Source organism: Thunnus albacares, chromosome 10 (genome assembly GCF_914725855.1).
Source record: "Thunnus albacares chromosome 10, fThuAlb1.1, whole genome shotgun sequence".
In the NCBI taxonomy this organism is placed as follows: Eukaryota; Metazoa; Chordata; class Actinopteri; order Scombriformes; family Scombridae; genus Thunnus; species Thunnus albacares.
The window spans coordinates 12,625,889-12,641,431 of NC_058115.1; the positions used below are offsets into that span (position 1 = coordinate 12,625,889).

General features: G+C 41.2%; 2 protein-coding genes across 4 annotated transcripts; both read right to left on the reverse strand.

Annotated features, from left to right (window-relative positions):
- Window positions 1-3,396, reverse strand: LOC122990354 (gap junction alpha-3 protein-like). 3 transcript variants are annotated; one of them, XM_044363685.1, is made up of 3 exons: window positions 3,046-3,396; window positions 2,236-2,365; window positions 1-2,095 (listed from the first exon to the last, which is right to left on the reverse strand). In XM_044363685.1, the coding sequence occupies exon 3, from the start codon at window positions 2,069-2,071 to the stop codon at window positions 980-982; it is 1,092 nt and encodes a 363-aa protein (XP_044219620.1). In that variant the 5' UTR covers window positions 2,072-2,095; window positions 2,236-2,365; window positions 3,046-3,396; the 3' UTR covers window positions 1-979. The 3 variants fall into 3 exon arrangements, with proteins under 3 accessions (XP_044219620.1, XP_044219618.1, XP_044219619.1); XM_044363683.1 differs by having other exon boundaries at window positions 2,236-2,589; XM_044363684.1 differs by lacking the exon at window positions 2,236-2,365.
- Window positions 3,397-3,773: 377 nt separating this feature from the next.
- On the reverse strand, window positions 3,774-15,535 carry LOC122990971. The gene is made up of 10 exons (XM_044364561.1): window positions 14,586-15,535; window positions 13,905-14,037; window positions 11,409-12,567; window positions 11,061-11,194; window positions 10,755-10,918; window positions 10,293-10,447; window positions 9,967-10,052; window positions 9,788-9,859; window positions 6,788-6,856; window positions 3,774-6,451 (listed from the first exon to the last, which is right to left on the reverse strand). Exons 1-10 carry the CDS (start codon window positions 14,724-14,726, stop codon window positions 5,610-5,612), a joined length of 2,955 nt encoding a protein of 984 aa, XP_044220496.1. The 5' UTR covers window positions 14,727-15,535; the 3' UTR covers window positions 3,774-5,609.
- Window positions 15,536-15,543: the final 8 nt, after the last annotated feature.

Consider the following 15,543-nt stretch of genomic DNA (forward strand, 5'->3'; position numbering starts at 1 on the left):
CAAATGTAAGACAGGTTTATTTCAAGCAGTTTTACAAATATGGTTGTCACCAAGTGCTTTACAGAAAACAAATGACACAAACACAGATATAAACAAGAATAAACAAAACAATGTGCTTATAATTATGTACTTGCTGGCTGTTGCAATAAAAAGAGACAGTATAAATCTGGGAACTCCTGAGACCAGTGCAATTTCTTTTGAGGTGCGTCCTGGAACTAGTTACTTCCAGTGTCCAATGTGTTGTCAGGTATTGCACAACTTTTCACTTCAAGTCTAAGCAAGTGAATTATGCTTGATGGCGACCTCAAAACAGTTAAGGAAGTTAAATTTAACTATTTGACCTATCTGATTTCCTCAAACGGGGTCAGGTCAGCGCAGGTTTCTGAACTGGATTCTGTTTCCAAAGTTCGGGCAACTTTACACAAGGAGTTGCATTTTTCAAGGTTCATTCACATTCATCACACACTTGAGAAAATAAGATAAGCTCAATGTAAAACCTGAGCAGACCTTTGTTTTATTGTATTTTGTCAATTTTCTTAGATTCTCAGTGATAGTAGTGAATAGTGGAAAGATTCATATCGTACACAAATCAGTTAAATTCACAAAACAACAAAACTGAACTGAAACTGAAAATACTGTGTTGCCACAAATGGTCTACCACATACCTTTCATGCTACAATCTAATGTGAAATCAAAGGTTTTTCAAAGGAAAAAAATATAATGGGACACTTTTCAGTGGAGCGAAATTTCCTTGAAGAGGTCTAACTTGATTAGAAAAGTTTTTGTTGAACCACATCAGTCTTCACACATTAAACTGCAACCTCTGTGTGCCCTAAAAATGTTGCTCCGCTCTGAGTTGGAATGAGTAAAACCTTTGCCATCATAAAGAGGGGAGTCACCCGAGCATGTATGAATGCTCCCAAACAACAAGCGATCCCCTCACAGCAATTTAAGACCCCTCAGAGAAACATAAACCTCCTCATATCTTCAGATCGTCTATTCTAGTCTTGTTGTTGCTGTGTTTGGCACTGCGGCTGGGCCTGGCCTGCGTAGGTGACCCAGGGGCTGATCCTGCTCCCTTCTTTCCTTTCAGGTCACATTCCTCTGGCTTGCTGCTGCTCCTTTCCACCGCCAAGTTGTCCTTATTCTGTTTGTATGCTGCCTTGCTGTGATAGGGGTGAAAGGAAGAGTCTGTATCCTCAGACAGAGGCGAGAGGTTGTAGCTGGGTACGGGCGGGTAGGCAGACTGGACTTGGTGGTGCCCGTGGAAGTAGTCATCGTAACTTGGTGCAAATGGCACGGCGGTCTCGCTGGGCTCCTTGGAGATACATTCAGGCGACTGGTCACCTCTCCTGAATGTGATGCCCTGGCGGCACTTGGTGAAGCCCAGGTGATAGACCTCTACGAGATTGAGGAACAGAGACACGCTGGCCACTCCCAGCATGAAGATGATGAAGATGGTTTTCTCTGTGGGACGGGATATGTAGCAGTTTACCACATTGGGGCAGGGGGGTCTGTCACATGTGTACATGGGCTTCAGCTCAAAGCCATACAACAGGTATTGGGCCACAATGAAACCCACCTCAAACAGGGTCTTAAAAATCACATTAAAGACGTAAGTGCGCAAGAGTTCTCCTTGCAGGCGAACACGGCCTTTAGTGTCCCTCACTAGAGCCTTTTTGTGCTTAGTATCTGCAATGAGGGCCTGCTTGTCTGAATGGTGCGCATGTTCTCTCTCCCTCTCTTGCTCTTTATGCTTGTCCTCCATCCGCACCAGATGGAGGATGTGTCCCAGGTAGATCAACGTCGGTGTTGACACAAAGATGATTTGCAGCACCCAAAAGCGAACGTGGGAGATGGGGAAAGTGATGTCATAGCACACGTTCTCGCAACCAGGCTGCTTGGTGTCACAGGTGAAGCCCGATTGCTCGTCGCCCCACACCTTCTCTGTCGCAGCACTCAGGATCAGGATGCGGAAGATGAACAGCACGGTGAGCCACACCTTCCCCACCACGGTGGAATGCTCCTGGGCTTTTTCCAGGAGCTTTCCCAGCAGGTTCCAGTCCCCCATGGCTATGTGAGGTCAGATCTGTGACTGGAGGAATTGAAAAAAAGTGTTTAAGTAGAAAAACACATTCTCCGTTTGATTTGTATAGGCTTGTCTGCAAAGCAAATACAAGACATGACTGAAATAAAAATGATCTAGAGGCTAAAGCAAGCTTCAGTGTAACTCACAAAGTTTTTCTTCCTCCTTAAAATGTCCTGCCAAGTTCAGCAACAGCTTAGACCAAATGAGTCTCCTGGGAGCCAAGCTGTTACCGAGTGTACAGTACAACTGGGGGACTCTGCTGAGCAGGTAGTGAGCCTTTTCCATGTGGATGCAGACAGGATTATATTTACTTTAGGAGGGTATATATTTGGCAAGTGTGGACAGGGGGGGAAGGCCGGTTCCAGTCATGATTCTGTGGCTCCTGGCCTTCATGGCCCGAGACACAGTAACGTGATCCACACGAGGTGAAATGAAATGCCAGGCAGATGTGGTGGAAGTGCGAATTGGAACCGGTTGAGTAATGTCAGTACTCTCAGCTCCTGTAACACATTGTTAAAAATATATCCTACATCTAACGGATGCACTGTACAGACGGAGTCCAGCAATTTCAGGAAATGCTGCTGCAGGTGGGAACATGAATTCTGTTAACTGCTGGAATGTAGCAGGTGAGCTAATTCAGCTGTTTAGGGGGTCAACACTAATAGATCCTTGTAGTTTTTAGGGTTTAGAGTGAGCAAAATGACTGACTTCAGTATAAACCTGTCAGACCTCGCAGTTTCCCACAACAAAGGATAATTCAATGATGATCATTCTTCCAAAAATAACCAAGAAGTTGTTTTTTCGAGATCTTTCCACACAAAACAAATTATAGCCTTTGGCTGCATGTACTGTTCATTGTGTGACTATGGCTTCTAACAGAACAAGCAATTCAGTCAACAAAGAAGGTTAAGGCTCCCAAATATCACACAGAAGTCATATTTACTGGATAAACCCACCTTGTCAGCTTATACATCCCCTGTGATGAAGCCCCATATGTCTTCGAGGGTCCATGAGGCCAACCACTTTGCTGACAGGCCTCAGTGCAAGCCTGATCTTCGGGGGGGGAGGGGCCCTCAGCAATGCCCTTGAATGGACAGGAAAAGTAGACTCCTGCTAGCCACAACCTCTGTTCCACACCAACAAACGCACTGACTCCTCCATCTTCAAGCACAGCTGAGGCAGGATCCAGGCCGCAGAGGTCTTACACTGACCACAACACACGTAACCTGCTGGACACCCTCTCAACCATGTCCAGCCTGCCCTCCCTCTAACCCCCCTCCCCCCGCAGTTAAATTTGGCACAAGGCTCTAATGTAAACTATTAAAGACCCTCTACTCGCTTGTTACAGTGAGTGACAGGGCAGCTGGCCAATGATGTCTGCTGTTATGTCCGGCCACAAGTGCTTCTGGGCTCTAAATATAGCACAAGAGTCTCTCTTATCAGGGGGGACATGATTTGGAGATGAGTGGCCATTTGCATCCTCAAGTTGCAAATCACAGTGGCAGGAAGTAAGTAAGTGAGCGAAAACCTTACAGTTAAAATAAAAAAGTTGTGGTTTATATAATTATTGTTATGTTATTATTGGATTGTTATCTTTCACAGATCTCATTATTTTAGAAATCCACTGAGTTTTGTGTTTGTCAAATTAACAGGAAGTTTATTTATTTTTACATTATGTACAGATAGTATATAGTTTCAACCCATTTTATATTCTAACTGGATTGTTTACCTGGTTGTAAATCATAAATTGATATATGTACATTTAGGCACATCAACAGAAGGGTTTTTGTATGCATTACAATGTGTATAAAAACAGGTTAACATAATAACAGATGTATAAACATACCAGCGTATGTATGGTACATTAAACTTACTGGACCAGAGATGAAGAATAATACACAATGCAGGTCAATATTAATAAAAGCAGGTGCCAATGTCTGACAGTGACGGATCCCTGTTACAATGTAGGTCGACTTCAAACATTTCTCAGAACTAACAGTTGCAATGAAGTAAGTATTTACAATTAAGTACAAAGATTTACAAATCCAAAGAGATTAGATATGTACAGTACTGGGATTTGCAAACTTCGAAAGGTGACCCAGCAAACAAGTTTTGCCATTTCAACAGTTGAACATCATGTGGCATGTTTAATAGTATCTTTTTGTCAGTGAATCGGGAATAGAGAGAGGCCAGGAGAAGGATTACTGAAATAAAGACTTTCAAACCCTTTTGGTTGTTGGGTAGGAGCTATCCACTGTTAAAAGGTCAAGAGTTATACATGTTTGAGAGACAACTGTATTTAAATTTCGATTTTCTTTCCTTGCTACTTGTGGTACTGTAATATCCAGGAACAGTTGTCTGTAGCCATTAATATATAGTCAGTCTGGTTTTTACATTTGTAAAACATAAATAAATCATATCACATCATATTCAGACAGTATTTTAGAATTTTCTTTGGTTTCCTAGCACCATCTGTTTTAATATTTCCATAGCAGTATGCCAACAAGCTTACATAATAGTTACAGCAGTCTGCACCAGGTTTAGCATAATCGAATGACAACAACTGTCCAATAAAATCACGCTATACTGTTGTTGGCTTAAAGCGGTGTTATTGCAAATCATTTTACTTATACCGATTCACTACTTATAAATGCCTTTTTTTTCCTCCATCACTTTGCACTAGATGTGACTCAGTCTACTACATACGGTAACAACAATATTTTTGATGTTAATGACAAAGTTCACTTTCCTATCCAGCATTTTAATCTCTACAATAATCTGCGCCTCTGTAAAAAAAAAAGGTCCATACCAGTGTTTTTTTCACATTTTGGCCAATTTACTAGAAATCACGTATGCTTTGGAGTATTAGGGATTTTCCAAAGCTCATCATTGTTTTTTTTTTAATGTTTTTGTGCCTTCCAGGCAGACGCCCATTTCCTTTAATTTCAGTGTGGTATGAAAATCGATTTGTGAAGCTTGTTCTTAAAGATTGTTGTCTGATAAAGTAGATAAGTATCTATCCAACCCACCACACCTGCAGGATTTTCAATCCAACCTTTACTTTAAAGTGCATTATCACACAATAACTCCAGAAATAAAAGCATGATGCTCACTGTTCTGGTTTCTTTTGCTTGAGCAGTCTACCCACTCGGGCTAGTTTTCAAACTGTATTGAAATGAATGGAAACCACTTGGAAACATGAAAATCAGAACAATCTAACAAATAGGGTCATTTTGTTAAATGGATAATCGTAACGCTAACTGTGTTTAAATTGGTGTTTTTGCACTGGTATGGTATTTAAACTTCACTACTGGCTCCAAGTTCCAACAGCAATTACTGTTTATGTCAGTAAAAACTGAAAAAAAAATCAGATGAATCAATAAGCGATTGACCGAATGATACATAAATACATAAATGTGTATGCTGACAATAATCATATATACAGTTTATGTGACATTAATGCAGAGCAACATGCTCCATGGATGTTTATTAGTTTAAAGAGAATAGGAAAGGCAGAGTCTTAGAAAGCAGAACACCTCTCACCCTTCTCAGCCGGGCTCTTTTTGGTCACAGTGAACTTAGACTTGAGAGGATGATCTGCTATCAGCTGATTGATTTCATTTTGCCTGTAAGATGACAATCTTTGACTTATCCAAGCTACTTTGGACTCTTCCTCAGAGCCATGGAAACACCGTCTGCAGGCCCTGCCAATGAGGTAGACCACCTCAGCCAGGTTGAGCAGCACACACACCCCAGACACTGACAGCATGAACACAGTGAATATGGTCTTCTCTGTGGGTCTGGAGACAAAACAGTCCACGGTGTTGGGGCAGGGGTATGAGTCACACTTCACCAAACGCACCATCTTAAAGTCAGGATAGATCAAGTAAAAGATGTAGAGAAAAGCCACCTCAAAGATGATTCTGAAGATGATACTGATCATGTATGTCCACCACAGAGCTCCGGTGATCTGAAACTTCTGGTTCTTGACGTGTTCTACGTCCTTAGGGCTACCACGGCCCGTACGCTTTAGGATCTTCTTTTCAATGTGGCGGCGGTGGGCCACATGCATGGCCACCAGCAGGGCGGGGGTGGAGACCAGGATAAGCTGAAGCGCCCACAGGCGGATGTGCGAGATGGGGAAGAACTGGTCATAGCAGACGCTGTCGCAGCCAGGCTGCTGGGTGTTGCAGGTGAAGCCGGACTTCTCATCTCCCCAAACACTCTCAGCTGCAACCACCAGGACCAGAATACGGAAAATGAAGATGACTGAGAGCCAAATGCGTCCGATGCCGGTAGAGTGCCTGTTTACGCCGCTGATCACGGCATAAAAGGTGCCCCAGTTCATTTTCGCCTCCAGGTCTGCAGAAAACAAAGGTTAAATATTCAGTCAAGGTTACACTGATGTGGACTAAGCTACAGCTCTAGCTTAAGGTCAACTGTTATAACCATTTTATTAATGCAATATAATAATATTTGATCAAAATTGCCTAGAATGCCTCTCAGGAAAAGTAAAATAACCCAATTTGTTTAAATAAAACTTGCATCTTTTATCCTTTATATTGCCATAAAGTCTCATTTGTAGCACTGGCTTCTCAGGTTAAATAACTTAAACATTGTTCAAAGTTGTGCACAACAACTTGATATGGTAATTTAGCAAAGGTTTAACTGTTGTAACATTAGTTTTTAGAGGTTTACCAGGCTCAGCCGGCGGTGCAAGCGGCGTAAGCAGCGCCGGGTCCAAAGATGACCATCTTGAGGTGTGGCCTGAGCATCAAGCTGGATTTGGCAGAGTAAGGAACAACAGACAGGAATTGCCAGGTCGCCTGTTGGCCGTATAAAAGCAGGGGCGATGGCCTACCACCATGCACCGTCATAAGACGCAACAGGTCAAAGCCAATTGCGAAACATTCACAGAGCCACGTGGTTTTCTCACTCTGTATTAATACTGTACTCCCAAACTGACCGACAGCCCATTTGCAGACAGACTGCCAGCAAATATCTCCAAAGGACCAGCAAGTTATCCATCTCATTATGAGTTTTTTTAGGAAAAGTGAGAGACCTCTATTGTTTGTAAGAAAGGCTACAAACTTGATAAAAAAAATAAAATGATCACACTCTTTAAAAGCTGATTTGTTCAAATATCGCTGCTATACATGGAAATGATACTTTGCACATCATGCCAAGTATTTATCAAGACATCTGTGGCATGTCAGCCGTCACTCACATCAAATCTGATTTTACAGCACACTAATTGTTAGTATAAAAGAGAATTAAAGGATAGAACATGTATTTTACCTTCAGCTGTGGTGGTACACAAAAATGTGTACAAAACTGGCAGAAATGAATTAAAATATTGTGTTTTTTAGCAAACCAAAAGGCTGGATTGAGAACACCCTGCGTTTGGAAAATGCTAATCATTCCTCCGCCACTAGCCACTGCCCTGCACCGTAGCAGTCATATGCTCTTATATAAACTATTTACATACAATGGCGTCCTTTATTGGGCTACAACAAGACTCTTTAGAATTCAGATCAAACGCCTCGATTTCCGCCTACCCCGGGCAAAAGAAGGAATCTGTGTGGACACAAAAGGCCTCAGCCTGCCACATTATTTATTGTGCTTGGCAGGGCAGGGAAGTGAAGGAAGCTTTTGACCTGAGCCACTGTCATCGAGAGCACAGGTTTCGCAGATTTATCCAGTGAATACATAAACTGTTCAACTCTTGCAAATATTAACATAGTGGAAAATGAAAGCCAGGCTTAATGAAAAGATAATTTATACACAAGATTTAATTAAGACCGCTTAAAATGTGTATTTAGTCATCTCGTTTGTTCAAGCTGTTTTTGTAACCTAAACCAAAATTAATACTGTAAATCAGCCACGCAACAGTATTTCATAGAGCAGTGTGTCTTGATAAACACTAGATACGATATATTCTAACAAATTGATTTTATACCACATGCTGTTGTGATGTTTTTACAGGCAAACTTATCTTGGCCAAAACTACATTTGATCAAGAACTTATAACATAAAACTTGTTTGCAGTGTTTTTATAACTATATAAAAATTATTTGTGAACACAGGAAAACACATATCCAGTGATTTGGATTAAAGGCTACTTCACAACTTTATAGGTAAAAGTTACAGCATTACAATATTTTTTCAAACTCTAACAGCTCTTTTCACTTAAAATATACAGGAATTCTTACTGATTTTACACTATTAAATTTTATCTGTATTATTTTTGATTATCTGACTTTTGAGGTAAAGTAATAGTTTTTTTTCTTACTTTGTATACTTGTATTTTCTCTGTTTATTTTTTGGTTGTTATGCACCATAACACCAAGGCAAATTCCTTGTGTTTGCAAACCTACCTGGCAATAAACCTGTTTCTGATTCCGTTTATGTGTCTGCCAGCTGCTATAAAATACATCTCTAAAGCATTTGAAGTCTTTTAACAATGTTAGTTGCAAACTCATTGTACCTCAGACCCTTATAAAGTACAATAATCATAACTCCAGTTTGAGATTTCTCAGTTTGTTCTGGTCAAACTCCTCCCTATAACAGTAGAAACAATAATTTACAGTAACAAACTGAACACCATTGAGAACACAATGTGGTTGTTTGTCATGCACTATCAGATGACCTGCAGTAGTTCACTGTGCCATCAGCGTTTCTGCGTCACTTATGACAGATGTAGTGGGAGGGTTTGGGTGGCCTGGTAATTCTTTGAATGAACTAAACCTCATTTATATTCTCTGTACAGAACATACACGACTCTACAATATAGAGAGAGACATGGGGGTGTATAATTGTAGATAACACAGTTTTATTGCAAAAGCAGAGACATACAATCAAAATAATAGATCTGCCATTATACAAGAACTCAATATTAACTGAGGCAACACACTGTTAATAATGATTATTATCAAAATAAGGTGATTGACAAAAGAACTGTGGCATACAGACAATCCAAGTATCACTTAATAGAGAGCAGGTAATCTGACTGAACTGGCACCATCTAGTGGTTGGAATCATAATAATAATAATAATGATTTCCTGCTTTTATGGAAAGTTTAGACCACAGGCACACAAAACTGTCTTGACAGGTTAGGAAATGTTCAAAATAATACAACATGTACCACTAATTTGGTATTGACGTCCTCTCAAGTATAAAAAAAGGTTATGAAGAAAAAATTGGGACATTCCATTTTTGTATTTTTACTCTTTATCATCCCTTTGAAGACAATCAAGTCAACATCTTTTTGACTCTAAAATAAAAAAAATATATTAAAGCAAAAGACCAAAATAGAAATCACATTTAAATAATAGAGGACAGCAGTTTTACACTTGCATTCACTAGTTATGAACTGCAACGTAAGACAGAAAAATACACAAGAAAGCTGATTACTCTAAAGTCCATACCTTCAGTTTTATTTTATTTAAATATCCTTGATTTGTTCTTGTACTGCAACGTGCCAATCACAGCAGTTTGTCAATGTGTAGCCTTCACTAAAAGTCCACTGTGTGTGCATTTGTACACAGATGGTCAAACTAAATTAGATGATAAAATTAAAGCTCTCAATTAAGAATGATTTCTGCTACACAGCACGACTTCCTTTTGTGTTTTAAATGTGACATTAGTTGGCTGTCACAAAACCACACATGTTCCCTGCTTCCTAGATTACTTCCTACTCTGAGTGTAGCATGAGATGAGGTACTTCTCCCAGTCAGAGTCCTGTTTTCTCATTTTAACGTGAACAGCACCTAAAAAGCCAAACACAAGATTTTGAGTGAAAATGAGTGATACTCTGGTCATGTACCTGCAACCTAGTTTTGCAATCTGAGGTTAACTCTTTTGCAAAGCTGCTTACTTCTTTTCATGAGACCAACATTCTTCAGTTTGTTGTGTCTAGCATGTCCATTCTGGGCCAGTCTCAAAGACAGTGATGCACCCCTCCTAAAATGAAGACAACACCACAGTATAGTTAACAATATGTGCAGTTTATGACGCATAACACTATATACACATTTATACAACAACAGCTGTTAAAATAAAACCGCATACTTGTTGTTAGTAACAGCATTAGTTGTGTCAATAAATGTGAGACTTAATTCCTTCCCCAACCCCCGCTGCCACACAGATCGTCTTTAATTTATGATGCACAATTAATTGACCGCGCTTTTCATACTGAAGCACCTCATAGCTCCGAGCTTTCCCTTTTCTAAGAACAGCTCGACTGTAACTTTGGGCCCCTGTGGGTAGAGTCTGGCATAGAGCGTCCTGTTGTGCACCATTGCTCTGAACCAGCCCACTGCCTCCTCAGACCAGTCGCTCCCATTCACAGGCATCACCTAAGGGGGAGGAAACAAGACACAAAATACCATGAACGGAGATAATTCATTTCCTTTATCACTAAACGATAGATAAGACTGTGACTAATTGTGTGGACAAATGCCAATAATCCAGTCTGTCTACACTCACAGCAAAGCACAGTATATTAACCATTTCTATGTATGCAAATCCTGAGATGGATAATCTGCAATCCTGTCTTGATAAATCTTAACATGTTCATCAGTGAGGGTGTTTATGTGCCACTTTACATACATGTTGAAATTCATGAAGCTGATATTGACATTATATGAATAAAGAACTACCTACATTTGCCAGTGAGACCTGCACTGCCTGGAGTGATAAGTTGGCCATTTCTGAGGTCATCTCCTTGATGTTCAACAGCGACAGACAGGCAGTATCACCATGGTCCAGCCTCCTCACCTCCACCTTGATGGATGTCTCACTCGCAGCTCCAACCGTGGCATTATTATCTTACATCCAAAAAACCCCCCCAAAAAACAGAGAGCATGACAGCTAGAGCTAAAGATTGGCTACAGGCAAGTTAAATGACACTGCTACCACCTAGAGGTACGCATTTGCAAAACCATCCCAAACACACAAAACCGGACCCACCTCCACTTACTCCACATATCTTCGTCACCTGAGCCCTGCACCATTGTTCTTGCTTAGGGAACCAACCCATTACTTGGGTTCCAATGTCTGGAATGCAGTTCTGCTCGGCATATGAACTACTGCCTTTCCAGCTGCTGCAAATGAGAAAAAAAAAAAAAAAAAAAAAGAAACATAATGACAACCAGAAACATGTGGAATATTAAAAAAGAAAAAAAGAAAAATCTACAAAGAGAGCAGTAATGAACAAAAAGGATAAGTGGCTCTTTAAGTTCTGTAAATGTGATCAGGGAATCAGTGAAAGCTGAGAAAAAGCAGGCGAGAGATTACCAACCATGCTGAGTGACTTACTCTGTGACAAGGGCTTGCAGCTTCATTAGGGAGTCTGCGTGCTGGATGTAGAAGCTGCCTGGATTGACAATATGAGACACCACAACCTCGGTCTCTTCAAACCTCCGGACTTGGAACTCGGGAATGTTTATACTATTGGTGGCTGGCGTTTTTACGCCAGCAGAATTGTTCTCATGTTCTGGATCTGTGCACTGGGTTTCCCACTTGATGTTTACACATGACTTCTCCACCTGATCCGTTTCATTTTGGCAGTCTTCATTTTCCGAGGGGCTGTCGTCAGAGCTCGCCTGCCCCACCTCTGTGAAAATGTCTCCAATATCCCACAATTCAGTCTTTGTTGCAATCACACAAGTGTAAGTCAGAGAACCGCTTGACTCGACACGTTTAACCCTGAAGACTGGGGCTTCGTTTTCCACGTCTGCAAGCAATGTTTTCGGAGCTAGTGTGTTGATAAGATCATCTGCCATGCCCTGTCTGAATTGGTAGCTTTTGATGGTGGGAGATGATGACTGTGGCGAGCTTGAAGCCTTGGTACAATTTTTGTTCCACTCCATGACCCTGACCTCCAGTGCACCCATGGTTTTAGCTTTTGCTCGGAGGAAGTGCAGCAGCTGAGAAGATGTTTGTTTTTGGTGTTGCACCTGGATATCATCCTCACGTCCCCAGCTGATTAGTGGTGTTACGTTCCTGGGTTGAGGGTTACTGATCTCTGCGAGTATAGCTTCAATGGGAGGTAGTAGTAGTGGTGGCCTCTCTGCATTCATCTTGGGACTCTGAATGGTGGGGGGAGGTAGAATCGCAGCCTCTAGTTGGCGTTTCTCCTCAAAAACAACTTCTTTTTCTTTTTCTTCAGCCTCTATGTGACTGGACAAGCTTGTAGCCACAACAGCGCTGTTGTAGCTGGACGAGACGCTGCGTATCATGTCATCCTCCTGGCTGGCTGTAGGCTGGGGGTTGAGGAAGTGTTTCAGCTGCTGATGGGGAAGTGTGGCTCCAAGCACATGGACTGCTTTGGCTATGGAGCTCGCCATAAGTGAATTCTGCAACATGGGCCCAAACTTGAGAACATCTGTCTTTAGGATCCATTTGCCTCTGAGTGGCTGAAGCTGGTTTGTTCTCACTCCGTTTTTACCACTAGGCTGTACACAAACCGGTGGCTCTGTAAAGAAAGCAGGGAGAGGGGGTGTTTATTTAAACAAAGTTGCACTGCAAATATTTTCCTAAATCACACATTGGATACCTGTAATGCTGGCGGTGGACAAGAGATTGATACAATACCGCAATGTCAATACAGTGGTCTTACACTTTAGATATCTGCAATGTCACATTAGCAGCTAAAACTTAATCATTCTTTAAGGTTCTATATGTAAGAACTGTAAAGCAATTTACATGTATTAATCATATTTTTATTGCCAGTGAGAGACCAGGTTGTGACTTTTTTGGTTGACTGTAATGGCCTGTGGACTGATTTCTATTTAGTATCCTATTTATTATTTTTATTCTATTCTATTATTTTATTCTTTCACCTATAATTGTACAGGGGTCACCGGGCCAACAAGCACCCCCACCAGGCCAAAAAAATATTTTTTTTGAATGCCAAAAATAACTCCAAATATCCATTCATTCAGAAATCAATAATCAATAGCGTTTGGTAGCCTCAGAAATGTGAGTCAACCTCTGTGTCGTTGCCTGGGAAACTCTTGATGTGATGCAAATGCCACTGCTATCCCTTTAAATTACTGCAGAGTGAGAGCGAGAGCATATGGGATGCAGGTTAGCTAACGTGAGCATGGCACCTCCTAAAAAGAGAAAAAGCTCTAACACGGGTGACGGACAAACAAATATATCAACGTTTTTCTCCAAAACTCTGGAGTCAAGCAAAAATACAGAAGGGGAAGAAGGGAGAGAGACAGCTTATTTTTATGCAATAAATACAGCCAATTAAGTCATCCTCTCCTTGTGACCACTTTGTTTTAAGTCTTGAATATACCAAGCAAACAAAAATTTGAATGCATATATAAATTGCAGAACACCTGCTGCGCCACCTGACTGAAGCCAACCGCACAAATATGCCATCCCATGTGCCTCATCCCTTTAGGGAAAACACTGCTATCTGTTATGACGTTTTTGCACGCTCCTGAGTGCCTTGCCTCTCTCCCACTAACGTCAACTAAAAAAAATGGTGCTATCTGACTAGAAACACCTTGCAGATATTAACTCTCCAGCTAATGAGGCGGCTAGCTTCCTCCATCATCCACTGACTGGGAGTGAGAGATGCTTTGCTGAAACATGGTGCAAAACACAACGTTAAGAGATCTTTTATGTAATTATGACAAGTGTAAGCATGGAAAAAGACATCACCTGCAACAGTCTCGCACCGCTGCTTTCCATAAGCGGGCACAAGCGACGAGATGAAGACTGCAGCTCATTTAACGGCCACCGATGTCACTAATGAGGAGGAATTTCTGATTCGTACAAATACAACCTTTAACTTACCAAGTGCTTGGTCCTTTAATGAAGCTGAGAGCTTGTCAATAGCTTGACATCTCACATCCAAGGCCTTTGCGAGATCACTGGACACACAGGTGGAAAAAGATGAATTCAAGAAACCTTGGACATCTTCATAGGCCTGAGGGAGGAGTGAAACAAGTTTAAGTTATGGTGGAAGAAGGAAAAATACTTTTTTGCTTTTACAAAATAGAAGTAACAGTTAGTACTTAAGTAATTGGTTGGTGGATCCTATCTGATTAGATGATTAGTCAAGCAAAAGACATTAATCAACAATATTGATTAAACAGTTTAATTAACAGATTTTCTGTTTCCCTCATTTTATATAATTGGAACTTGAATATCTGGGTTTCTTGGACTATAATGTATCTTACTCTACTGGCTACTGGCTAATTTTTCACTATTTTCTGAGATTTCACTCAACAAGCAATTCAAAAATTAGTGATCAGTGATGAAAATAATCATAACTCGCGTCCTTAACGTGCAGTTTTATCGTTTTATATAATTAAATTGTAGCTATCGCAGCTAATTAACTAGCGAGCCACATTATAATTCAGCTGTGTCATTTTTACGCAATAACGATACGATTTGAACTGACGGCTTGCTAGCTAAATTCATTTTCAGACAATCATTACAGACGTGCGCAAAGTAAACGGATGATAACTTTACCTTGTTGGTTAAATTGCGAAGCTCTTGTTCAAGTGTGTTGCGAGCATTTTCCAGCAAGAACAGTTTATAAGTTAGCTGCACTCTCTGGCTGATGATGGAGGGGTGAGGCTGGCGCTGGACCGGCTGTTGCTGAGGAATCATGATGGTCGGAGAGACGTCTGCTGCTGCTGCTGCCGGAGCCCGGGCTCTGCGCTCTGCTAGCTTGCCAATGATTAGCCTGCTAAGTAGTTAACAAGCTGTATGTTTTCTGGGTATGGGCAGTTACCACAGAGAAAAAACGAGCGAGGACGCGTTTTTTGTTCTCCCAGTCGCGGTTGTCAGTGATATGTGTCCTGCTCTTTCTTCCGCTAACCGTTACCGACAGCCGGTAGACAACGAGGGGCCTGGTCCCGCCATGTTGGAAACCTCTACTCGCTAGATTTTGATACCCAAGTGGTTAACTCATTTGAAGGAAATGTCTGGTAACGTTACTGATTGTGGGTGTCCTGCTCTTTCTTCAGCTTCTCCTGACTTTTTAAAACATTTTCAAGCAGCCTTGTTGGCTGTCTTATCCTTTTTTTTTTTTTATCCTTTCAGGGCAGTGTGGACTAAAAAAAAAAACAAAAATCACCAAATGAACCTTAATGGGGGCTTTTATTGGCGGCAAGGCCGGGATCCACTCTTCCTGATGCAGCCAGCTGGCTGCTGAACTGCCAGAACTGTGTACCAAGTCAACTCAAAAATGTGTTTTTCTTCTTGTTCCTACAGCTGGATGTTTGAGTTTCATTGTGCACAGTGAACCACACTGAAAATCTCTAATGCTTTCACCGAAACCTGGAAGTAACCAGAGAGCGTTTTTATTTTATTGCTGACCTATTTCTAGGTTAGCAATCAAATTTAAACCAATTTGTGGCATTGCCCAACTTCACTCCTTTGTACAAAAGGTCAGATTTCCTTGTATCTCTTCCATTGAAGCAAG

Bases quoted from the DNA above. Each gene is read 5' to 3' on its own strand.
- LOC122990971 (XM_044364561.1), bottom strand. From the start codon at position 14,726: ATGATTCCTCAGCAACAGCCGGTCCAGCGCCAGCCTCACCCCTCCATC. The intron at 6,857-9,787 runs GTAGGAAGTAAT...CTTGATGCTCAG, and splicing joins CATCTCATGCTACACTCAGA to GCCACACCTCAAGATGGTCA. The intron at 6,452-6,787 runs GTAAACCTCTAA...TGTTTTCTGCAG, and splicing joins TGCACCGCCGGCTGAGCCTG to ACCTGGAGGCGAAAATGAAC.
- LOC122990354 (XM_044363684.1), bottom strand. From the start codon at position 2,071: ATGGGGGACTGGAACCTGCTGGGAAAGCTCCTGGAAAAAGCCCAGGAG.